The sequence below is a fragment of the Garra rufa genome, chromosome 10 (genome assembly GCF_049309525.1).
Source record: "Garra rufa chromosome 10, GarRuf1.0, whole genome shotgun sequence".
NCBI lineage: Eukaryota > Metazoa > Chordata > Actinopteri > Cypriniformes > Cyprinidae > Garra > Garra rufa.
In genome coordinates this window covers 21,624,922-21,652,041 of record NC_133370.1, presented here as the reverse complement: position 1 = coordinate 21,652,041, position 27,120 = coordinate 21,624,922, and the positions used below count along the sequence as shown (strand labels likewise).

The following is a 27,120-nucleotide window of genomic DNA, read 5'->3' as shown; positions in this document are numbered from 1 at the left end:
CTATTTAAAACTTGACTCTTCTGTAGTTATATCGTGTACTAAGACCGGTGGAAATGCAAAGCTTCAATTTTCTAGGCTGATAAGATTAGGAACTACACTCCCATTCCGGCGTAATAGTCAAGGAAGTTTGCTGCCGTAATAAGGCTGAAGCAGGAGCAGTAATAACACGCAGCACATGTGCAAATGCTAAACTAGCTGGGAACTCATTTCTGATAATACTCCGCCTGCTTCAGCCTTATTACGGCATCAAACTTCCTTGACTATTACGCCGGAATGGAAGTGTAGTTCCTAATCTTATCAGCCTAGAAACTCGCAGCTTTGCATTTCCACCGGTCTTAGTACACGATATAACTACAGAAGAGTCAAGTTTTAAATAGGACAAATATCGAAACTCGTTGGTCATTTTTGAACGTGATGCTATTGGTCTAATAGGATTCAATGATCTATGCTAAGCTATGCTAAAAGTGATATCACCAGAACAGGAGAACGGCTGAATGGATTTCAAAACGGTAAAAATCTACTTATTAACTCAGGGGGAGTTGGAGAATGAGCCTATTTCCAAAAAAAGTGGAGTGTTCCTTTAATGTCATGTGAAATGTACCTTTTTGAGGTAGTTTGGGAAGAACTCGTGGGCCAAATGTTGCTTTTGTGTTCATAGGCGTAGTGCTGAAATCAGAAGGTCATTAATATCTCTATAACAAACTATAAACAATCTTCATGATGGATTTACAAGGTAACATGAAAATTATAAACGCTAAATCTTTATGGTCCCTTTTTTTTACATTAAAGATCGGTTAGACACTAAAATGCAAAAATGATTCTTGTGCGAAACAGGACTATTACATTTTGGTTTATACAAGAAAATTGATGGTAAAGAACGAAAACAGTCAGAATACATTAAAACCGCAGGTTTGTCTGAATGTGAGTGTGGTGCAGCACCTTTGCTGCTGCTGAATTCCCTCAAACTTATTGGCCGGGGATGTCCGATTTGCAGAAGGAGGTGTGGACTCACTTCCTATGAGGTTCAAAATAAAAACAGGGAAGAGGTTTAAAGCGGGTTTGAAGTTCCTGTATTTCATTAACAGCTTTAGCCATGTCATACACTCTTGTTTTTATGAGACTTTCATTGATGTTACCAAGACATATAGATGATGCTTATTTTATTATGTTAAAAAATATTCAACAATCCCAGCTTAAAATGCCAAGACAACTATAAGAAAGCCACTTGCAGGTTGATTTTCTCTAAATATATTTATATACACTGCTGCTCAAAAGTTTAGGGCCAGTAAGATTTTTAATGGTTTTTAAAGACATTTCTCATGCTCATCAAGGCTGCATTTATTTGATCAAAAATACAAAAAAAATGTAATATTGTTATTATTTAATATTATTTCAATTTAAAATTTCTACGTAAATATATTTTTAAATGTAATTTATTCCTGTGAATTTTAAGCATCATTATTCAAGTGTTTAGTGCCACATGATCCTTCAGAAATGATTCTAATTTGCTGATTTATTATCAATGTTGAAAACAGTTGTGCTGCTTAATATTTTTTTGGAACCAGGATTCTTTGATCAAAAAAGGTTAAAAACAACAGCATTTACTTAAAATAGAAAGGTTTTCTAACAATCTACACTACTGTTCAAAAGTTTGGGGTCAGTATATTTTTATTTTTTAAAAAGAAATTAATACTTCTATTCACCAAGGATGTGTTACATAGATTTACATTGTTAGAAAAGATTTATATTTTGAATAAATGCTGTTAATTTTAACTTGTTATTTATCAAAGAATCCTGAAAAAAAGAATCACAGGTTCCAAAAAACTGTTTCTAACATTGATAATTCTAATAATAAATCAGCATATTAGAATGATTTCTGAAGGATCATGTAACACTTAAGACTGGAGTAACAGCTAATGAAAATTCAGCTTTGCATCACAGGAATAAATTATATTTTAATTATATAAGTATATTAAAATAAAAACTATTATTTAAAATTGTAATTAAAATTTTGCTATATTTTCTATATTTTTGATCAAATAAATGCAGCCTTGATGAGCATAAGAGACATTGCAAGTCTTACTGATCCCAAACTTTTAAGTGACAGTGTATATATAAAAGCTGTGGCAGTTTAGTCTCAGCCTCAGGCGTCACGCCCACGGAACATTGGCTAAACGTCTGATGTCCATGGAACACTTAACTGGAAACACTTCGGGAATGTCGAAGTCGTGATCTGATTAGTTGAATTTGATCGGATATCCGGAACACGCGAGTGTCGCGTTTATTTTCGGTCCGCCGGGAAACAAAGCGCAGACTGATTTACTCACGTTTTGCTAAAAGGTGCTTATGCAGACGTCGTTGTTGTTATACACATTTGCGACATTCGCGAACAAATTACTGATTTACTGCTTGTTCTCCCTCTTCTTCGTTAACTTTCAATGCTGGTTATTTCAATGACTGACTTGTTGCATGCCAGTCTGTTGTTGTGGGGGCATTTCTACACCCAGAAACGTGACGCTGAACGAAACGAACTGTGATTGGTTGTTTGACATGTCGGTCAAACGGCCTTATGGGCGGGCCTTGGCCAATTAAAGCTGCCATGAATTCCAGACCTTCAGCCGTCAGTCTGAAGGTCTGGCTACGCAAGACTAGTGGCAGTTTGTTAAGGCATCACAACCAGTCCAAAATTAGCGCAAAAAATTACATGAGTTTGAGTGCAAACTATCTGTTTATCCAAGCAATGGAAAATTAGGAAACTGTTAGCGGAAACCCATTTGAACATTTTGTGTCCCAAGATGTTTTAAAAAAGCTTTAATGTACTATTGGATTTGTTAAATACACTATTATCAAACACTAAACTAACCTAGTATTTGTGTGTTTGTACACCATAAATGAGCCAAGCATGATAAGTACCTAAACACAAACAATGTTATTTAAAAAAAATAATTAAAATGGTAAAATCCTGATAATTGACCCTTACCCCTATGTCATCCAAGATGTTCATGTATTTCTTTCTTCAGTTAAAAAGAAAACTTTTCAGGATTTTTCTCCATATATTGGACTTCAATTAACAATGTCATTTTCTACAAAAAAATAAAAAAAATAAAAAATAAAAATCCTGGAATGTTTTCCTCCAAAACCTTAATTTATTTTCAACTGAAGAAAGAAAGAAAGACATAAACATCTTGGATGACATAGGGGTAAGGGTCAATTATCAGGAAATGTTTATTCTGGAAGTGAATTAATCCTTTAACTAATTTTAATCACCATTTTAATTTGAGAAATTCTAAACTAAAGCTGGTGGTGCTAATAGCACAGAAATAGGTTAATTTAATCGCAAAAATGCAACACAACATGAACAAAATGAATTGTTGTTCTCTAATCGCAAAGCTCTGAATCGCAAAACAAAAAGAAAGCAGCCATAAGCTGATTAATATGGCGATTAACCACTTTAACTCTCATTGTGGGGTGAGGAAAGAGAAAATACTGAAGAAAATGTAGTCATGCAATAATTGTATTCACATCCTTGGGTGTCTGACATGTGACAGTTCCACTCAGAAAGCTCTCAGTCTTTGATCATGAACACACACTCAAGAACAAGAGCCCTAAATCAGTATATCTTCATTGTAATGGACATTTGAGGTCAGGCTCAGAATTCATACCCACCCATTTCACACCAACACCACCACCACTATCAGCACCAGAACAACAAAACTGCAAGAATTTTGCTCTTTTCTGTCAGCAGAGGTGGCGACGGAATGTTGTTTCTGCAGTCACAAAACTGAGGTGTTGCCACCTGGACGCACCTTTGCTCTGAGGGCCCTGAAGTACGGGGCTGGGGGGGTCTGAGAGGGTGCGCTTGTGTCCGGGAGGTGGAGGAGGCGCTCTCTTCTTAGACAAAGTGGAGCTGCCTCCTGCACTCGATTGTGATCCCAGTGGCAAGGAGGTGGGCGGTCCAGTGGACGGAGCTGAAAGAGTGACGAGATGACGTGATTGGTCGAGAAGCAAATGTGGCCCGAGCGCACCGGAACAAAAGGGCAAAGACAGCACTCTTGTCACCATACGAGGAGTGTAAAGTAATTTCCATAAACACAACCAAAATAATAAAGAAAACGGCACTCAGAGGAATAGTGCACTCAAAAATTTTAATTTGCTGAATTTTTTTTATCATGGCATCTAAGATGTACACTTTCAGTCAAAAGTTTTTGAACAGTAAGGTTTTTAATGTTTTTTTAAGCCTTCTGCTCATCAAGCCTGCATTTATTTGATCTAAAGTACAGCAAAAACATTTTATTCAGCTGTTTTCAACATAATAATAATAATAATGAACGTTTTTTTAAGCAGCAAATTAGAATATTAAAATGATCTCTGAAGAATCATGTGACTGGAGTAATGATATTAAAAAATCAGCTTTAAAATCACAGGAATAAATTACACTTTAAAATATATTCAAATGGAAAACAGTTATTTTAAATAGTACAAAATATAAAAAACATACTGTTTTCAGGTTTCCTTGATGATTAGAAAGTTTAGAAGAACAGCATTTATCTGACATAAAAAATCTTTTGAAACATTATAAATGCCTTTATCATCACTTTTGATCAGTTTAAAGCATCCTTGCTAAATAAAAGTATTAATTTCTATAATTTCTTTACCAATAAAAAATATTATACTGACTCCAAGCTATTAAATGGCATAGTATATAATATTACAAAAACTTTTTATTTTAGATACCTGCTGATCTTTGAATCTTTCTATTCATAAAAAAATGTACTCAACTGTTATAAATATTGATAATAAAAATGTTTCTTGAACAGCAAATCCGCATATTAGAATGATTTCTGAAGGATAATGTTACACTGAAGGCTAAAGTTATGATGCTGAAAATATAGCTTTGATCACAGGAATAAATTACATTTTAAAATATGTTCAAAAGAAAACTGTTTTTTTTAAATAGTACAAATATTTCAGAATTGTACTGTTTTTGCTGTACTTTAAATCAAATATATGCAGGGTTGGTGAGCAGAAGAGACTTCTTTAAAAAATTTAAAAAAACTTTTGACTGGTAGTGTAGGTGAGTTTGTTTCTTCATCAGAACTGATTTGGAGAAATTAAGAATTATATATCACTTGCTCACCGATGGATCTGCAATGAATGGGTGCCGTCAGAGTCCAAACAGAAGTTAAAAATGTCTTGATGGATTTGTTTATAACAAAAACACAGCTTTTCCCTTCACAAGATGTTAGTTGATGGATTACTTGTGGATTATTGTAATGTTTTATCAGATGTGTAATCCATTCATCCATTGATAGCAACAGCAAGTGATACAACTGTAAATTTACCAAAATCTGTTCTGATGAACAAACAAACTCATCTACATCTTGGATGGCCTGAGGCTGAGTACATTTTCAGCTAATTTTCATTTTTGTGTGAGCTATTCCTTTAATATGATCCCAGAATGCAGGCGGCGGGGTGATATCCGATTAGTTGGAACGAAAGCCAAAGGTTGCACATTCCAGTTCAGTTTGCAAGCAAACAGTGGTTGTGGTGTGAGAGGATGTTTCACAATTGCACATTATACCTCCCCCGCAATTAGAGTTAATGCAAAGACAGCAGGCACATGCAAACAAGTCAAACTACCATCATGTTTTACCTTTCCAGGCACCTGGCATACTCTTTTTTTATCTGCAGTGTCATGCATATTGATTTTAAACATGTGTATACCTTTAGGAGTGGTCTTGCTGGCTATTGTGGGCCCCTCTGATACCGGAGATGCAGGTGTATCAGTGGAGGTGCTGTAGACGGGATTGGCAAAGGCTCCGTAGGAGAGTCGCTGTTTGTCCCGGTGTCCTAAATACCCCGGCAAAGACAGCTTCTCCTGAGGGGACACGCTTGAGGAATGACAAAAGCTCTGAGGTCGGGGAGAACGCTCTTTCTTTACTGGACTGGGCTGGGGATGGAAAAAATATTTATTTGAGACTAATAAAACCTTGCTGTTACGACTGAATGCACTGGGTGGCTCCGTAGATATGCAGTGTTTGATTCATATTGGTGTTTTCAATTCTCATTACTTAAGTCATGCATCTCTGCAGAAGAGGATCCACTTTTATGATGCAATCAAATGTGACCCTGGACCACAAAACCAGTCATAAGGGTCTATTTTTGGAAATTGAGATTTATACATCACCTTAAAGCTGAATGAAAAAGCTTTCTATTAATGTATGGTTTGTTAGGATATGAGATACAACTGTTTGAAAATCTGGAATCTTAAGGCACTAAGAAATCAAAATACTCAGAAAATCGCCTTTGAAGTTGTCCAAATTAATGTCTTAGCAATGAATATTACTAATCAAAAATTAAGCTTTGATATATTTACTGTAGAAAATTTACAAAATATTTTCATGGGATCTTTACTTAACATCCTAATGATTTTTGGCATAAAAGAAAAATAGCTGATTTTGACTCAAACAATGTATTTTTGGCTATTGCTACAAATATACCTGTGCTACTTACGACTGGTTTTGTGGTCCAGGGTCACAAATGTGATTTTGATTTTATAATAAATATGAGATGCACAAAGAGGAAGCTCTTAACTGACAGGGCAAAGTGGAGCTCTAGTATAGGGAGATATGGGACAAAACACAAGGTAGGCACACAAACCTTGTCATCTAGGTCATCGTCACTCTCGTCGATCTCCTCCAGCCGCAGATTCCACTCATACTCCACATGCACATGAGGATAAAACCTCCCGGCTGCAGCCTCCAACAGCTGTGCATCCAATTACAAGCCATTAACTTAATACACTTCGTATTGTAATTAACATTGTCAGCAATGCAGAAAAAATAAGCATTGAATAAAAAATGATCACACTCACTAGCTCTTCACACTGTGTATTTTTCAGTCGTCTGGTAATGTCTAAAGCTGTCTCTCCATTTTGATTTACTGAAATAAAACATATAAATCGAATGAGAACAGTCTTGCTACTACTATGGTAATTAAACCAAAGATAGTTTACCCAAAAATGAAAATTATATCAATAATTACTCACCCTAATGTCGTTCAAAAACATTATGACCTTCGTTCATCATCAAAACACAAATAAAGATATTTGAAGAAATCCGAGAGCTTCCTGAACCTGCATGGACAGCAATGCAACTGACACAACTGACTTTATTCAACAATTTCTTCTCTTCTGTGTTAGTCTTCGACGCACGTTCATGTAAAGGTGCGAAATTGTTGAATAAAGTTATTTTTGTTTTCTTTGCGCACAAAAGTATTCTCATAGCTTCATAAAATCATGGTTCAAACACTGATGTCACATGGACTATTTTATGTCTATTTTTCTATTATTCTTCTATTTTTTTATGTCCTTTCTACCTTTTTGTGCCTTAAACGTGGTAGATGTTGCTGTCTATGCAGGGTCAGAAAGCTCTCGGATTTGATCAAAAATATCTGAACTTGTGTTCTGAAGACTCTTACGGGTTTGGAACCACATGAGGGTGATAAATGACAATTTAAATTTTTTGGTCAATTATCCCTTTAAGAATTTTTAGCAATTATATATTATGTTTGGGAAAATTACATATATTTAAATTGCGCAAGAAGCAAAAATCAAAGCCTCCAGGCTAGGTGTGGTGACACCTGTGTATTATTCAGTGAAAAGAATTTGAGTAATGAAACATGTCGGAGAATGAGCCTCCAAGCATTCACACTGGCATGCGGGTCCCAGAGGCCTGTATTTAAATATGTTTTTAAACCTTTGCAGAAAATCCAATCATCTTTGGCAAATCATTATATAACTGATTCTTTGATTGGTAAGTTTAGGGTCAATAAGATTTTTTTGATAGAAGAAAAATTAAGGGACAACTGAATTAAAATTTCCTGATAATTTACTCACCCCCATGTTATCCAACATGTTCATGTCTTTCTTTCTTCAGTTGAAAGAAATTAAGGTTTTTGAGGAAAACATTCCAGGATTTTTCTCCCTAAAGTAGACTTTAATGGGGATAAATGGGTTGAAGGTCCAAATTCCAGTTTTAATGCAGCTTCAAAAGGGCTCTAAACGAACCCAGTCAAGGAATAAGGGTCTTATCTAGCAAAACAAATTTTTTTTTTCAGATTTACAAACTTTCAAGGATTTCAAGAAGCCGTGAAAACCCTGTTAAAAAGTATACAAATCTTTTTTTTTTTTTTTTTTTAAGAAAATGACAGATTGTTTCGCTAGATAAGACCCTTGTTTATTGGCTGGGATTGTAAAGAGTCCGTTGAAGCTGCACTGAAAGCTGCAATTTCGGACCTTCAATTTGACAATCCTCATTGAAGTCCACTATATGGAGAAAAATCCTAGAATGTTTTACTCAAAAGCCTTAATTCCTGTTCGACTGAAGACAGAAAGACATGAACATCTTGGATGACATATGGGTAAATTATCAGAAAATTTAAATTCAGGAGGAACTAATCCTTTAATACTTTTTATTCAGGTTTGCCATCACAGGGATGCATTTCTTTAAAATAGAAAACGTATTTGAAATTGTAGTAATATTTCAATATTTTCAATTTGAATAAACTTCAACAATTAATCATCACACAAATTCAAAATAATAAATAGATTTAGCTCTGCCTTTATTTATTTATAACTGCAGATGATGTCTTTCTTGAAACATCTTTGGGGAGATGCTAAAGATATGCCACTTACCCAGGTCAATAGATGGTTTTCCCCTGAGCAGCAGTTTGAGACACTCTGGCTTCTCATATGTGCAGCAGTAATGGAGAGCAGTGTTTCCACTATCCGTCTGTCTGTCTAGAATTCCACTGTACACACACAGATCCATATTTACCAACTTGAAGCTTAATTCTCTCCTAATAAGCATCAGTGGACTAATGCACACAAGAGAACATTCTGTCCAATACCTGTTTTGTACAAGAAAGTCCACCAGGTGCAGCGAGGTCTGGTCTGACATCCGCACAGCAAAATGCAGCGCTGTCTCTCCCGGGTCCTTAGAATTATTTGCAATAAATTAAACATGCTATATAGCTTATTCTTGCAGTTGAGCAAGTGTGAATGAGCAGATTTCAGATCCTCTAAAATGAACAGGAAGCATAGTACAAAAACATTGAGTATTGATGAACCCTTGGGCAACCATCTCTTTAACCTAAGGTTTGCTACATTAGCAAAAAGCCACACTGGTCATCTGTCCTAAAGTCAGCTCATGTACACTCTGGGGAATAAATGACTATATTTCTCTAAATAAGCAGCATATAAATCAGTAAGTGCATGACAAACTATTAGTCAGAGGATCAATACCTGTCCTGCTTCTGGAAATGGATCCATTAGCTCCACTCCATCTGCATAGAGCTGAATAAGAGCCATCAGGTCTCGAGTTCTCACAGCCTCATACAAGTCACCCTGTCTGGCTGTGGCTGTAGTGGCTGTCCTCCGAGCAAATCTGTGCTCCACGTACTTCGCGTTTATGTACTCCTTCCTCTCGGTCCTAAAACATTTGGTTTTAAAACACATGAGTGTATTAGCTACTAAACAAAGGGTTATTCTGATAGCTAAAGTCTGTAGTTCTGTCTACATTTGCTAAAAGATTAGTTCACTTCCAGAGTAAGTATTTTCTGATAATCAAAGATGTTCATGTCTTTCTGTCTTCAGTCGAAAAGAAATTAAGATTTTTAAAGAAAACATTCCAGGATTTTCTCCTTATAGTGGACTTCAGTGGGGATCAATTTAAAAAGTATGCAAATTTTTATTTTTTTTAGACAATGACCGGTCGTTTCACTAGATAAGACCCTTATTCCTTAGCTGGGTGTCCTTTGAAGCTGCACTGAAACTGCAATTTGGACCTTCAAACCACTGGCTCCCATTCAAGTCCACTATATAGAGACAAATCCTGGAATGTTTTCCTAAAAATCTTAATTTCCTTTCGACTGAAGAAAGAAAGACATGAATATCTTGGATGACATGTGGGTGAGTAAATTATCAGGAAATGTTTATTCTGGAAGTGAACTAATCCTTCAATGTAAGCTAGGTAGGCTGGTACTCACATGTCACTTGACGGTGCTGGCTTTGGTGAAGGACTCGGCAGATTTCCTTCTAATATTTCATTAAAACTGCTGTTACCCACATTCTTAGCCAGCTGTGGAGAGATTGCAAACAGCTATAAGTAACAAGCATATTAACAGTTCACAGCAAAACAATGCATATGGCATCAAGTGGAAATACATTCAGCTAATAGGTAATATAGAAAGCTCAATAAACTGTAATTATTATTCATACAAAATACTGTTCAAAAGTTTGAGGTCAGTAAGATTTTTCAAATGTTTTTGTCTAAGGCTGCATTTATTTGATTTAAAATACAGTAAAAATAGTCATTTGTGACCCTGGACCACAAAACCAGCCATAAGGGTACATTTTTTGAAATTGAGATTTATACATCATTAATAAATAAGCTTTCCATTAATGTATGGTTTCTTAGGACAATATTTAGCAGAGATACAACTATTTAAAATACAACTATCTGGTATCTGAGGTGCAAAAAATCTAAATATTGAGAAAATCGCCTTTAAAGTTGTCTAAATAAAGTTCTAGCAATGCATATTACTATTCAAAAATTAAGTTTTGATATATTTACGGTAGCAAATTTACAAAATATCTTCATGGAACATGGACAAAGAAAAATTAATGTTGAAAAAAGCTGTGCTGCTTAATTTCAGGGGTGGGGAAACTGTAATAAATGTTAAAAACAGAAAGTTTAAAAGAGCAGTATTTATGTTATATAGATTATAAAAGTTGTTTACAGTCAATTTTGATCAATGTAATGCATCCTTGCTGAATAATTGCTGAAACAAACAAACAAATCCAAAAATTGACTGACCCAAACTTTTAAGCCTTCGTATAAATCACAAGATTTATGTTCAGATTACCAAAAGTTCAGAGGTGCCGAGTTTGTCGAGTTCCATGGACTGGATGCGTGAAATATGGACTCCCATTTCCCTGTGAATCCCTGAACACTCGATGCATGTCAGGATGCCCAGATTAGTGGATAACCATTTAGGCTCTAGAGCAGATGAAACAGAAAAATTAGGTCTGTATTGTACTTGCTGAGGACTGTGTGTCCTGCTATTCACTTCTCAGCCACAAGGCGGTGCATGAAGCTATGGAACTCAGTTTTGATACCTTGCTGCACTGACAAATTGAAGACTTTGTGTCATATCCTACTGCTACAAAACTTTCACACAAACTCGGCTAACCTGGTGCGCCACAGTCGCAGCAGACTTCGTTTCCAGGCATGCGCAGCACGTCTTCGATGATGGCTTTGGTCAGGTCTTCTAAACTGTCATCTCCAGCACTCTGCTCCCCACGGAATGCCATGTTCAGAGCCTCCTCCTTACTGTTAGTCAGAACTGAGATCCATCTGCACAGCACACATTCACACACACACATATATATATGCATTAATCGCATGCACACCACTACAGATGGACAGGCACATGCGATAAATTATGTGAAACACCACACATACACATAAAGACAGGTTTACACACAAACACCCATTTATATATCAATATAAATGTATCATACAGATATTTATATATCAACAGACACGCACTAGCTTAATAATCTGCTGTATATTATACATAAATACAGCAAATACAGTTGAAGCCAAAAGTTTACATACGCCTTGCAGAATCTGCAAAATGTTAATTATTTTACTAAAATAACAGGGATCATACAAAATGCATGTTATTGCTTATGTAGTACTGACCTGAAAAATATATTTGACATAAAAGACATTTACATATAGTCCACAAGAGAAAATAATAGTTGATTTTATAAAAATGACCCTGTTTAAAAGTTTACATATGCTTGAGTCTTACTACTGTTACCTGAATGATCCACAGATGTGTTTTTTTTTTTGGTTTAGTGATAGTTGTTCATGAGTCCCTTGTTTGTCCTGAACAGTTAAACCATGCGCTGTTCTTCAGAAAAAATCCTTCAGGTCCCACAAATTCTTAGTTTTTTCAGAATTGTTGTATATTTGAGCCCTTTCCAACAATGACTGTGATGTTCAATGATTTTGAGGTCCATCTTTTCACGCTGAGGGACTCATATGCAACTATTACAGAAGTTTCAAACACTCACTGATGCTCCAGTTGGAAAAACAATGCTTTAAGTGCTGGGGGGTGAAAACTTTTGAACAGAATGAAGATGTGTACATTTTTCTTATTTTGCCTAAATATAATATATATATTTTTTTTTATTTAATACTGCCTTCAGAAGCTACAGGAGATACTTAAATATTTCCCAGCAGACAAAACTAGTTAAATTTACCCTGATTTTTCAATTTAAAAAATGTTCACCCCCTGGCTCTTAATGCATCATTTTTCAACTGTATTGCCATGTAAGATGAAAAAAATACATATATACACTTCTGTGCAAAAGTTTGGGGTCAGTAATTTTTTATTCAAAGAAATGTGTGATTTTATTTAGCAAGGATGAATTAAATTAATAAAAAAATTAATTAAAAAAAATAAATAAATATATATATGTATATACTTTTTTTTTTAATTTTAGCAGCCATTACTGCAGTCTTCAGTATTACACGGTCCTTCAGAAATCATTATAATTTGTTAATTTGCTGCTCAAGAAACATTTGTTGTTATTATAATTTAATGCATCTTAACTTTTTGACCCCAAATATTTAAAAGACTGGGTATTTTTTCACATATTTTTGTCATACAGCCTAGCCAAGGCTGAAATACACACAAACACAGATTCATCTCATTAACACACAGAAGCACTCATAGCAGAGCAGCTTGTTCACAGTCGTGAGCATGAGAACAGAGAAATAACAGATGGTATCAACTCTCGACCTCACACGTTCACACTTACATCACAAACTCCTGTTCATCCTCTGCCTGGAAATGATATGTTCGATTATCTGCAGGGGGAAAGAAGCAGACAGATTATTAGGGGAAAGAAGTGCATTATGTTAACTGCCCTTCAGTCCCTGAACACTGCACTTAGTGCTCTCTGGCTGAGTAATGGAGTTAAGACTAGCCTTGCTAGCACTTGGTATGGATGAAAGTACTCTGAAAAGTTTGGCAGGGAGAAATGTGTAGCCACTCACGGGAGATGAGGTCAAAGCACTTCTTATCCTCTCCGCTGGGTTTAACCTGGCAGGTCAGCAGATTCAGTCTCACCGGCTGCCTGTTGGACTGGACAGAGCATAATTACAGTGAGAGAATGACCCGCAGATACACAGACATAACAGAGCTTCACCAGGGCTCAGCAATGAAGATAATATGTTGCCCCTGGGCCAGTTTAAGAGTCAATGGACCGGTCACTTGCCCTATAAGGCCAAATATGTTATATGTTGGAAGCATTAATGTGTTTTTTTGTAGGGCTTCCCTCTAATAGTAGACTAACCATTAGTTGACGAGAAGAGGCTTGGATGACCAAATAGAAAAGTCTTATTAGAAATTCCACAGGAAATGGTGAAGTCACACATTAACAGCTAGCCTATGTGGTAATAAAGTACATCGGGCAGGACATCCAAACGCTCACCTATCATTCATCGAACTCAAATATGGCTTTTCATCTGAAGTAGTAGCATGTTTACATGGCCGCTCAATCTAATGTTAACCTAGAAAAATGTGTGCTATTCAAGTGTGGAAGCTGAATAGTAGTGCGCTTCACATCATGACAGATGTATGCGCCGGTGCGGTCACTTGCTCTTAAAATGCTCTGTCATTTTTTGGTCATACAGATAAGATTAATACATCTTTAAATCTGTAAAGACTCTACATGTATGTGTGTGCACTCACAGTAAGAAGGAAACGTTGTGCTTTAGTAAAATAATGAAAGCAAAAAGAATGTACTTTCTGCCATCTCTGTGAACTTGAATGCGAAAATTCGAAACTCTGTGTATACTTGCCTTACAGACATGAAAAATACTTTCAAATTAACCAATTCAAATGGAAAACAAATATTCTTAGATTATGTAATTCGTATAAAACATGCATACAGGTGCATTCACTACTGCAGACTTCATCTCTTAAGCCCAAAACAAAGAAAGCACTAGTTTATCAATAAATTATTAAATCTTTAATGCAGTCTCCTTGCTGTGGCAAGCTTTTTTGCAAGCACATTAGTGCTTATTAGGCTATGTCGGCAATCAAAGGCTCATTATTATGATTAATATGGTTTATTAATAAACCTGCATCTAAAAATCAACTAATGCTTAAAATGAACGACTACTAGTCGACCAAAAAGATCTTTAGTCGAGGGCGGTATTTTTTGTAAATAAATCCTAGAGAGAAACTACAAATAGGCTCTTGGGACAAAAGCATTAGCTGGATGTAATGTGATGAAACAAATGGCTATAGCTCCATATCGGTAACAATAACAGCCGTGATGAAATACTGGACTGCCAGCACAATTCCTGCATGACATCTAGGCAGTATTGGAGAAATCATACTTCAGATACATGTAAAATATTTCCCACTGTTTATAAGAAACAACAAGCAATTGGTTGCAAATTGAGTATTTAACACAGGATCAACCATTTCATGATTTACCTACTCTCAAGCCATCCATGGTCTATATGACTTTAGATTAATACAATCTGAGTTTTATTAAAAAATTTCCTGGTTCTTTCAACCTTTATAATTGCAGTGAATGGGTGTTGAGATTTTGAAGCCCAAAAAACTGCATCCATATATCATAAAAAGTACTCCACATGGCTCTGGTGGGTTAATAAAGGCCTTCTAAAGCAATCGATGGGTTTGTGTAAGAGAAATATCCATATTTCAACTTTATAAACCGTAAACCATCATATATGCGTACATGACTGGCGTTACAGTGGATGACGTAGGACATAGGCCTAGTGTAAGCTTCGGTGAGAAGTGATGAACATGGAAGCGCAGAGGAGAGAGCAAAACAAAACACCAGTCACAAATAAGAAGTACAAAACAAGGATTTGTAAAGAAAAATGTTGAAGGATTTCAATATAAGCCAAGAAGAGACTGGTTTTCCTTTGCTGTAAACAAACCTCGGTTCTTGTGAGACTAGCATATTCTTACCGGAGCGTACACTACACCTACGCCCTGCGTAATCTGCTGGAAAGCCACTCTCTTGTGAATGTGTGTACAACAGTAAGCGGAAGCTAGAGATTACGGTTTAAAATGTTGTAAAAAATGCATATTATTCCTACACAAATGCATTGATCAGCTTCAGGAGTCCTTTATTAACCTCTCTGAGCTGTGTGGAGCACTTTTTATGATGGACGGATGCACTTTATTGGACTTCAAAATCTCAACAGCCATTCACTACCATTATAAAGCTTGGAAGAGCTCGGACTTTTTTTAATATAACTCTTATTGTATTTGTCTAAAAGAAGAACGTCATATACACCTAGGATGGCGTAAATCATGGGGTAAATTTCATTATTGGGTGAACTATCCCTGTAAGAAAAATACTGTGTAGAATCCACAGTATTAACATTCATAATGTTACAACAACTGTGAGTCATTGTTTCGTTTCTGAGTAATTAATACAAATAAAAACTTCATTTTGTTAAACCCAAGATGACTAAATAGTCATTAAATAGGTGACTAAACAGAAATACCAGCACTGCAGGAGCACTTTTATGCTGATGAAACACAGACGTGATGGCAAAAAATTTCTTCACATTAAAATGCTATCAGACAGGAATATGAACACATTGCCACAGAGATTGGAGAGCAAAATGCATTTGCTCCACACGGCGTCTGCTGAGCAACAGCGTCCTTACAGCAGATTACACGAGGAAACTCATAGACCACCTGGGGCCCGGAGCATGCTGGGTCTCGTTCGTGCTAATATCATTAGTGTATGAGTCAGATCATACCGGGTGCATGTTTCTATGGTAACTGGGCAGCACTACCCCCCATGTTCACCTTTACACGGCGAGCGAGAGTTTCGAGTGCTATAATGAGGAAACGAAAAGCCTTAGGATTATTAAACTGTGGCAGCTGTGTTGCTTTACTGTTTATATACAACAGTTTGAAAGCAACAGCTATAATTAAAAAAATTACCTTCTGTAGAAAGGTAAGTAGTACTATAATGAAACCTAGCATCCTTTTAATGCAAATATCAGCAGATTCTGTAAGCTAGCCACCAAACATATATCGTGCAACATTACTCTGAGTAGTGTAGTACTTACTGTGGCATGGGAGATGGTGAGATTGCCATTTTTCACTGAGCACTTCCTCCTCTGCCACACCTTACGAATCCTGAGAAAGAAAATAAACACATTTTTCTTAAGCATCTCTAAGATGTTTTGATAATTAAAAAAAAGGGGAAATTGTTGAATTGTTTTGGAAGAATGAAATTTGGTTTTATAACATCCAGTGCTTTAGAAAGGAATAGTTCACCCAAAAAAGAAATTGTTGAATAAAGTCATTATTTTTGTTTTCTTTGAGCACAAAAAGTATTCTCGTAGCTTCATAAAATTAAAGTGGAACCACTGATGTCACAGGGACTATTTTATCAATGTCCTTGCTACCTTTCTGGGCCTTGAATGTGTCAGTTGCATTTCTGTCTATGCAGAGTCAGAAAGCTCTCGGATTTCATCAAAAATATGAGTTCCGAAGATGAACGAAGGTCTTACAGGTTTGCAACAACATGAGGGTGAGTAATTAATGACAGAATTTTCATTTTGGGTGACCAATCCCTTTCAGTCACATGAGCTTTCCGAAACCATTCTAATATGTTAAGACACATCTCATATTTTTTTTTTTAGCAATGTTAAAAACATTATTATTCTAAGTGCTGAAAACAGTGTATTTCTATATTTAGGGGAGTGCCAATCTATGGTACCAGCCTGATGTTTATACTGTTCGTATTTGAGTGGCTTGGCACTTTAGAGCCTGAGAATACAATGCTCAGAAGCAATGTGCTAATGTTGAATCAATTAATTACAGTGTAGCCAATTCCATTAGGCACGGTTAAGAGACAATTAAGTGACACTACACACAATATTTAAAAGCAGCAACAACATCCGACTACATTTCACACTAAACTGAGAGCTTACCCATCACTCTTCTTAAACAAATAGCCCTTCTTCTCACTGCCAAACTCCTTATTGCCCTGCAGCTGGTGCATACTGTATCCACTCTGCTTGCTCTGAGAATCCTGCACATTATCACAAAAAACAGTCATAATCTGATAAATTAAAAGTAAATAAACAATGCGATCAAAAGTCTGAAATGACATTGAAAATCTGGGAAGGAATAAAAATGATCTGATAATTTACTCACCCCCATGTTATCAAAGATGTTCATGTCTTTCTTTCTTCAGTCGAAAAGAAAAAAAGGTTTTTAAGGAAAACATTCTCCATATAGTGGACTTCAATGGGGATCAGTGGGTTAAAGGTCAAAATTGCAGTTTCAATGCAGATTCAAAGGGCTCTATACGATCCCAGCCAAGGAATAAGGTTTTTTTCTAGCAAAATGATCAATAATTTTCTCAAATCTAATTTTCTTCACCAACTTTAAAATCGTCCAACATCATTGTTTTAATTTTTTTTTAGTAAAAGACATTTGACTTTCTCTGCACATTCCCTTTGTGAGCACCGTATCACGTGTGCGTGATTACATAATGCGTGATTTTGAGCTAGTGCAAAATGAGCATTTTTGGTTAAAAAGTATATAAATTTGATTTTTTTTTTTTAAGAAAATGGCCAATAGTTTCACTAGATAAGACCCTTATTCCTTGGCTGGGATCGTGTAGAGCCCTTTGAAGCTGCTTCGAAACCGCAGTTTGGACCCTCAACCCATTGGCTCTCATTAAAGTCCACTATATGGAGAAAAATCCTGGATTGTTTTCCTCAAAAACCATAATTTCTTTCGGACTGAAGAAAGACATAAACATCTTGGATGACACAGAAGTAAGTAAATGATTAGTACATTTTTATTCTGGAAGTGAACTAATCCTTTAAAACTGAAAATAAAGTTTTTGGATTTTAAACAAAGAAACATTATATGTAAAATGAAGACAAAAAAGGTACAAATTTATTCTAGCACCAAATGTAAACACATTATGATAACAGTATGAAATTCTACAGCATTACATCAGAAAAATGCAAAACTAAATGAAAATTAGAAAGTATTTTCAGTAGCACTCTCAGACACACATTATATGTGACCTTGGACCACAAAACCAGTCATAAGGTAAAATTTGACAAAACTGAGATATATACATCATATTGAAGCTCAATAAATAAGCTTTCTATTGATGTATGGTTTGTTAGGATAGGACAATATTTGGCTGAGATACATCTATTTGAAAATCTGGAATCTGAGGGTGCAAAAAAAAAATAAAACCCTGGAAAATCGCCTTTAAAGTTGTCCAAATGAAGTTCTTAGCCATGCATATTAATAATCAAAAATTACATTTATATATATTTACAGTAAGAAATTTACAAAATATCTTCATGGAACATGATCTTTACTTAATATCCTAATGATCTTTGGCACAAAAGAAAAATCCATAATTTAATTTTGACCCACTATTTTTGGCTATTGCTGCAAATATACCCATGCTACTTAAGACAGGTTTTTGGTTCAAGGTCATATATATATATATATATATATATATATATATGCCGACAATAAATGTTCCTTTTATGAACTTACTCTCCTAGACTTCAAGTTGGAAAGCAGTGAAATGGAAAAAGGAGGAAAGGAGTCAGAAATGCATATGTCAGATTATTATTATTGCAGTGCGCATGGAATAAAAATAAGATTGAACCTAACATTACAATATTCACAGCTACATTTGGAGATAATACAACACTGAACATTGTTATTCATTTGAGACCAGAAACGTCCGGTTCAAATGGACATCAACTCCAAACAAAACACATAAAAGATCAAACGCTGGGCTCTACAAAAGAGCTTGTGTTGTCACTGCCTGACCCTCATATCCATGTTTCCTCTCTCTCATGAGAATGTGTATGCTTGCACACAAATACTGAAAATCTACTTCACATGTCTCATTGAGGTGGTACATGTCAAGACAAACTAGACATGAAAAGCAAATTCACATCAGACTCATATCTTTAATGCCGAGTCCAGCATGTAAATCTGTCGTTGCGTATAAAGACAATTCTGCTTGATGTTTAAGGAAGGAATTGGCCCTATTCTGATAAATTACCTTCTGTGATCAGTAAATCAAAGACAAAAAGGTCTCATCAGGTCACTGTGGATTAAAGGCAGAGGATAGATCCTCCGGTGATGTACCTACCTCTTTCTGGTCTAGTTGTAAAGACGATTTAATGAGGTCTCTAAGAGCTGTGAGCTGTTTTTTCTCTTCGTCCTGGGTCTGTTTTATCTGACGATACAAATGTAATGTGTTAAAATATGGGGCGAAATATACGATATATAACAAATACTTCACGTCTCTTGAGGAGGTACAGCTAGTGAACTTTTATTATTAGTTCCATACTTTTTTTCTGGCTGAAAATAAGATAATATTTCACTTTCATAGACTCTGATATTAATGCTCATGATGTCTCATGATATCACACTCAATATAATTATAATGTTGTCACAAGCAGAGCTGCATAATAACAGAACTAACAACATATTTACAGAAAACAGCAAAAAGAATTATAAAACGGAAGATTAACTAACATTATAGAGATCAGCTGCTAATTTCTCGATATACTGCTTCAACTTGTCAGCGGTTTTCAAGCCATCCTGGAAAAAACTGAGAGAAAACACAAGAACAACAAATGAAAGGCAGTCAAGCATTTGTTCAACACTACAAACGCTACTGTTTTGGGGTCAGCAAGATTTGTTTAAATGTTTTTTTTAAAGCTCATCAAGGCTGCATTTACTTAACACAGTGAAATATTGTTACATGTTAAAATAGCTGTTTTCTATATGAACATATTTTAAAATGTAATTTTTTACTGTGATGACAGCATTTATTTTAGAGCTGTCACTAATGATTATTCTGGCAATTAATCAAGTAATTGGTCAATTATTCTGGCGATTAATCGAGTAATCAGATTGTTATATTTAATTTTTTGTAGTAATAAAAAGACCTAAGTGAACAATATCCTTTAAAATGACTTAAAATACATATATAAAAGCAATGAGGCCATAATAATTATATATTATTAAAGTATTAAAAGCAAGTAATTATGTGGTTTTATTGAACAAAACTGTTAAAATACATAATGTATTATAAACAACAGAACTAATACATTATGCAGTATAACAAATGCCTGCAGAAAGCGCCAATGGCCTGACGATTGTTTTTACACTTTACTGCACAATCTAATCCTTGTTCAATATTGACTAAACATTTCATTCAAATGTCCAATTAATCTTTAATTAATCTTGGCCATTTCTTCACGACAAAATGCTAAAGCCACTGTAACTTCTTGAATTTGTGGACATCAAAACATTTAACTTCAGAGTGAGAGTTTGAGCTTTTATTTTGAAATCACGATAAACAATTAGCATATTTCGAAAGACACTGATCTATTCTCCTGTATTTGCGTAATCTGATGAAATAGAGTTTCTAGATTAATGTTATAATAAACCCAAACTCACAGCAATATGCAGTGATAGAGTTCGAGAGTTTGTTTGGAGCAGCATTTACTGTGAACAGAGCCGCTCTGAAACGCACGTATGTAACCTACACGCATGTAAGGCAAGGCAAGGCAAGGCAATTTTATTTCTAAAGCACGTTTACAACAGCGACTGCTGACCAAAGTGCTGTACAATTCAAACATAACTTCACAAAACAATATTCGACAATTTCAATGCATAAATTACACACATGCATACACTTATACTTAAATAAAAACAAATTAAAAGGCTAAAGAATAAAAATATGTCTTAAGATGAGATTTGAAGCTTACAATATCTGGAGACAACCTAATATATGCTGGTAAATCGTTCCACAATCTAGGGGCAGCAATCGAGAAGGCACGATCACCTTTTAATTTCAGACGTGATCGAGGCACGAAAAGCAACCTACTATCGGATAACCGTAATGTTCTACCACAGTTTCTAGGCAGGAGGAGATCTGTAATATATTCAGGAGCTTGACCATGTAATCCTTTGTAAACAAACAGCAACACCTTAAATTTAATGCGATATTCAACTGGTAGCCAGTGTAAAGAAGCAAGAATCGGTGATATATGATCCCTCTTTCTAGTTCCGGTAAGGAACCTGGCAGCGGCATTCTGTACGAGTTGCAGACGAGATAAAGTAGATATATTTATTATATGCACTTTAATTATGTAAATAAATTATGTAAATAATTAAAGTGCATATAATAAATATGCATTGCATATATTTATTTAATTAAATCAAAGCATTTGTGAATTCACAATAAAATTATGCTTTATTATGATTTTTAAATTAGTTTATTATTTGATGCAACCTCGGAAAATGGTCTAATAATACATTTTATGGATTCTGGTCCATGGAATTCTTCCGGTATTTGCCGATTACTCAACATAGGCACATTGCAGTTGAGGATTTTTTTTAAATCGAGTACTCAAATTGAATCAAGAAATCGTGACAGCCCTAATTTTTTTGAAATAGATTTTTTTTTAACATTATAAATGGCTTTAATGTCACTTTTGGTCTTTTTTGACAGCCCTTGCTGTATAAAAGTATTAATTTAAAATAAAAGCTTTGCAACCCAGAAACTTTGAACACTAGTGTACATTTAATAACTGTGTACAATTTCAAATTCTTTGAGATAATATAGCTCCACTTCACACCATAAATATGGATTGCTGAACTAGGAGACAATTCTTAGAAATTACAGTAACAGTCCTTACATCTGTTACGAGAAAACAGAATTCTTGGACACTCACTTGCACTGTGCATGATAATACTTGATAAGATTCTGGAGGAGATCCACACCCTTCTTGGTCTTAATCTCATTCACTTTGATCAGGTACTGTTGGGAAGCATGGAGAATAAAGCACATAGAGAAACTGGTGTGTTAACAGGAAAATACATCAACACTGCACCCTTCTAAACACACACACACACACACACACACACACACACACATGCTTTGAAGTGGTTAAGTGGCTCAACTACAAGGATTGTGTTTAAATGCTCCACCCTACCACAGCTGGTATAATACAGATATATAAAACAGAGGAGACCACTTTAGCCTACATCAGCTGTTATTATAATTTATACAACAGTTCTTTCAGGTCCCCGAATCTGAGAGGAGTGTGATATTCTAGTGATATCAGAACTCCAACCGTTTCACTGTTTGTATCACTCCGCCTGCTGTATTTCTCACAGCCAGTGTCACGGCGTACGCCCAAATCCACTATAATTTTATAAATAATACTATTGTTATGTCACAGAATGTAGTTTTTGAGACAAGAATATACTTGTTTAGACTTCAAATATGCAGTTTGTTAAAGGCACAATATGTAAGTGTTTGCCACTAGAGAGTGCACATTCAAAACAAAAAAGTGAAACAAAGCCGTAGTTTGATGGCGCCACGATAGAGTGTGGAATCACAGGAGTTGTCGTCTTCATACCCACAGCCAATGCAATCTGTCGGGACTTGGGTAGAAATCATGTTCATGGATGAGCTAATGTATTAAAGATTATTTATTAAGGTCATTGTAGTATGAAGCAGGGTGCGGATGAAAGTCGTGGAAGCGAAACAAGGACGCTGGAGCAACTGCTAATGAAGGACGAGTGCAATACATGGCTCGAAAGCAGCAGAGCTTTTATTATGCCACAGTCTTCCAGTCATGTGTATGTAGGAAAAAGCAGTGCTCTTTTATCTTACTAGACCCATTTATGTGTGTTGAAAATTCTGTTATAATGCTACACTGTGCGTTCGTCACCTGTCTAATAAAATGCATAACATATAAAAGTGTTTTTGGGGTTTCAATGTTTTCTACAAAATAAAACTGGAAAATCTAGGATGTATGATGTTAGTGACATGGTCCCTTGAAATTGCTTATTTCTCTGGATTTAAACATTCTTTAAAATTGCATTTGGGATAATGTAAGTACACAAGTTAGTTAAATACATAACACTGTTCTAGTGGTTTTTGGATATTGTGCCTTTAACAAGGATAACGTTTTTGAAAATTTGCTTTAACTTTTTAAAGCGGGCGTTCAGCACCTTATGAACCCGCCGAGAACAGCCTTACCTCAGCCAGTTCTTCTAGAATTTGCCGCTGGCTCTGAAGTTTCTATAGTGGTTAAAAATGAAATACAATTCATTTTGGGTAAATCTAACAGGTAGTCTTTGGTCGCATTAATATATTTTATACTTTTTTTTGCTTGTATTATAAGTTTATCTGTAAATTGTTTCGATTATGAAATCCAATTGCATTAAAAGCTATTTTATTTGATTGAAGTGAGCCTTGGAACCTTTTTTTGTTTGTTTGATGATTACATTTGACCCTGGACCACAAAACTAGTCGTAAATAGCACAGGTATATTTGTAGCAATAGCCAAAAATACATTGTATGGGTCAAAATTCTACATTTTTCTTTTATGTCAAAAATCATTAGGGTATTAAGTAAAGATCAAGTTCCATGAATTTATTTTGTAAATTTCCTACTGCATATATATCAAAACTTAATTTTTGATTAGTAATATGCATTGCTAATAACATCATTTGGGCAATTTAAAAGGCAATTTTCTCAGTATTTAGATTTTTTACACCCTCAGATTACAGATTTTCAAATAGTTGTATCTCTGCCAAATAATATCCTATCCTAACAAACCTAACAAATACATCAATGGACAGCTTATTTATTCAGCTTTCAGATTATGCATAAATCAATTTTTTTTTAAATACTGATCCTTATGACTGGTTTTGTGGTTCAGGGTCACTAATATTTTGCACTTTGTGATTCATCAGTAAATTGTTGATATAACTTGAAAATGACCAAATGCTCATGTCTGCAGAAGCTCCAGATAAATTCATCTTGGATATCCACCTTTTTCTTCCTGTAGGAGTGGGCATGGCCATTTGTGAAAAAAAAAAACAGCTAATTTTGCTGCTTGAAATTGAAAATTGGTGTGTCTTACCATATTATTTTAATGTATTATGTTAATTATGAACACACTGGTTTGTAATGCAAACAGTTTTATCATTTACTGCACATTAATAATCTTCTCGTTATTTCCCTATAGCAGCTAATTGACTGGAAGTCTCACCCATAGGCTTACTTCCATGTTAAAGAATAAGGTGGATATATGTGTGTACAATATGTATAAAAACAAGTAAATTTCAAGTAAAACATCCTGGTATGTGTAAACTTGAGCATATTCTGCACCTGAATATACAAAGCCCACTGTTGCTTGATTCATGAATATTAATCAGGTTACGTGAATGGATAGTTCAGCAATGTTACCTAGCAACATCAGAATGGCCTAATTAATATTCATGAGCCAAGACACTGCCAAGCCATGATGTCTCAAGCAGCCACTTCAAAACTTGCTTCAGCGCTGCTGAGTGAAATACAAATGCCTCTGAAAATCTCCTGGCCTTTACAACAACTCAAGTTAGAGAAGACATCATGGCAGAGAACAAGAGACAACCTGAAGTTGCTGAACAATCAAAACTAGCACCAAGCTCACTTTTCAAGGTGGAACGAGAAGTAAAGAGACCAAAAGTTTCAATTTTTACAAGCCCACACACCTCACACATCTGCAGTTGAAAAATCCTCCGTTCCTTCTCCATCTCCTCTGCGATCTCTGCGCCGGTGATCTCTGTACGGATCATGCCGTGCTGCTTGGCATGTTCCCTCTTCTCCTTCTCGATCTTTGTGCTACAACAAAAAGGCAAGAAACCAAACTTAAGCTCTTAACCTCGTTCAGCTCATTCACCTTAAGTTCAGATCGAGGTTACCGCAAGTGGCTCTTTCACTATGATGATGATATATTGTTGTGTTTGAGCCTAGCCATAAAACTGCTGTATCACCACATTACATTAAACAACATTTTGCATACGTGACAAAAGAATATAAACCCACAGTAATGATACTTACAACTTGGTCTCATAGTCTTTCCAGGCCTTGTCGAATGGCTTTTTAAGATCCTGTGTTGGGGGGAATAAAATAAATAGTGCAGGAAGCAATTAGGTTTACTGTGCAGAGTTATAGAGCATTTTTCACAGTTGTTAAACTGAACACATTATTATGCAATATAAAGCACGAAAGAAATTAGGAGATTTGATCACTACTCTGAAACTCACTGCACTGATATACAGTAGTGACTGATATGGACTGTGGTAATGCAATTGCTTTATCAGATTTTCCCACTCTCAGGAACCTATTCCCTGGACTTAATGACATTATTCACTTTGCTACTACCCAAATGTTCATCTGCTCAAATAATAATTGATCATGAAACATACGCCTGTGTTTCGCCTGCTTTGAGTTCTTTTGGAGTGTGTTACTTCACCTGAGGTGTATCAGCTTGCTGGCTTCTTAGAAAGGGCATGAGCATAAATTTGTTTACAGCATGAATATATGCATACCGCCGAAGCAGATTCCAGAAGCTTACAGCAGTTTATGCTTCTGAATACATATAAGTCAGTGCACAGAAAGATGTGACAGGTCTCCCCCGGTGCTGCTCCACTCTTTTATGTAGTTTGTCATTCATGTTCCTGTTTTTTTAGAGTTCCAATCTATTATGCTGTTTTACATATCAAAAGCTGGAAGCTTGAAGCTGGACTATAGCTGGATATATATATATATATATATTAGGGGTGGGCATAGATTAATTTTTTTAATCTAGATTAATCTAGATTAAATCTTGGAATTAATCTAGATTAATCTAGATTAAAATGGCTAATTTGAATTCTGCTGAAGGCATTCAGAATATGTGTGCTACCCAAATAATGACTTAAAGTCTTTGAGAATGGATCATAAAGCTCATAAAGCTGTTCTATGATAATTTGTTGATGAAAATAAATTATGTTCAATTAGATGTACTTGTGTTTACTAACTAACTAACACTGAAATTATTTTTTCTCCCTATTAGATTGTGTTTTTTTTAACGTCAACACCTACCCAGCCCATTAGATGTTATACCGTACTTTTATTTTGACAGGTTGCCGTGAAGTTTCTGTGTCATACAGTATGATATGATGCTAGTTTTCTCAAATGAAACGGTAAAAGTGACACTTAGCAGTTTGGGAGATTGAGTTTATCTGTTCATGTGAGATGAAAATGCCAAAAATTACCGGGAGCGTCACGTGTGTTTCAGTATGCGTGTAGTAAAAGCTCGTCTCCGCAATGAATACATACAGCTAGGCAAACGGAACATATCGGATTCATATTAAAACGGTCTTTTTGCATTTCAGTTTTCACATACACTAGTCCATATCGCGATTTGAATTAAGTGACTGACCAACATTTGATTTATGAATCCAAAAAACGACGAATTTACGTGGCATTTCGCTATAGTAGATTCGGTTTTTATGAATGGAGGACGACGCGATCCCGTCTGTGTTTTGGCGGAGGAGACGTAAACGCGCGACCATATTCTGTAGTCTTCGGTATACATCCGCGTTAAACTATCAAGGTGAAAGTCATCATAGCTTGCGTAGTTTAGACCCAGCTCCCAACCCAAATTTGAGAATAGATTAACGGCGATATTTTTTTTATCGCGCGATAAGAGTTTCACGTTAACGCAGCACGTTAACGCCGATAACGGCCCACCACTAATATATATATATATATATTAGGGCTGGGTATTGTGACCAATTTGGCAATTCGATTCGATTCTTATTTTTATGGTTTCGATTCGATTCGATTTCGATTCGATTCGATTCGATATCGATTAGCTATCAATATTTCATTTAAAATGTTAGTTTTGCAGACATGGGATCCCTATTTTGATATAAATGCTGGTAACTGAAACTCTCCTACTTAAGTTTATTACTGAAATACACATCTACATTAATAATAGGGTGCACACAGTTGTTTATTTTAAACAACTTTTATTTTAAATGAACACTGTAACAAGAAGTCATAAATATGTGCATCCATTGTACACCATGTAAACAAACTGCAAAATGCACATTACTGTAAAAAAAAATAAAAAG

The 27,120-nt window shown here is 35.5% G+C and overlaps 1 protein-coding gene across 1 annotated transcript in view; it reads right to left on the bottom strand.

Annotated features, from left to right (window-relative positions):
• asap1a (ArfGAP with SH3 domain, ankyrin repeat and PH domain 1a) overlaps positions 1-27,120 on the bottom strand; it is a 72,173-nt gene that overhangs the window by 6,219 nt on the left and 38,834 nt on the right. Inside the window, exons 5-26 of the mRNA XM_073849398.1 lie at positions 25,058-25,107; positions 24,709-24,838; positions 21,891-21,976; positions 19,681-19,756; positions 19,292-19,378; positions 18,682-18,690; positions 17,079-17,179; positions 16,209-16,278; positions 13,134-13,221; positions 12,896-12,944; positions 11,254-11,417; positions 10,927-11,060; positions 10,048-10,139; positions 9,305-9,491; positions 8,911-8,996; positions 8,696-8,811; positions 6,875-6,942; positions 6,661-6,768; positions 5,725-5,950; positions 3,807-3,968; positions 940-1,015; positions 602-666 (exon numbers count right to left, since the gene is read on the bottom strand). Of these exons, the coding sequence (XP_073705499.1) occupies positions 602-666; positions 940-1,015; positions 3,807-3,968; positions 5,725-5,950; positions 6,661-6,768; positions 6,875-6,942; positions 8,696-8,811; positions 8,911-8,996; positions 9,305-9,491; positions 10,048-10,139; positions 10,927-11,060; positions 11,254-11,417; positions 12,896-12,944; positions 13,134-13,221; positions 16,209-16,278; positions 17,079-17,179; positions 18,682-18,690; positions 19,292-19,378; positions 19,681-19,756; positions 21,891-21,976; positions 24,709-24,838; positions 25,058-25,107 (2,230 nt within the window). The remainder of the gene's footprint in view (positions 1-601; positions 667-939; positions 1,016-3,806; positions 3,969-5,724; positions 5,951-6,660; positions 6,769-6,874; positions 6,943-8,695; positions 8,812-8,910; positions 8,997-9,304; positions 9,492-10,047; positions 10,140-10,926; positions 11,061-11,253; positions 11,418-12,895; positions 12,945-13,133; positions 13,222-16,208; positions 16,279-17,078; positions 17,180-18,681; positions 18,691-19,291; positions 19,379-19,680; positions 19,757-21,890; positions 21,977-24,708; positions 24,839-25,057; positions 25,108-27,120) is intronic.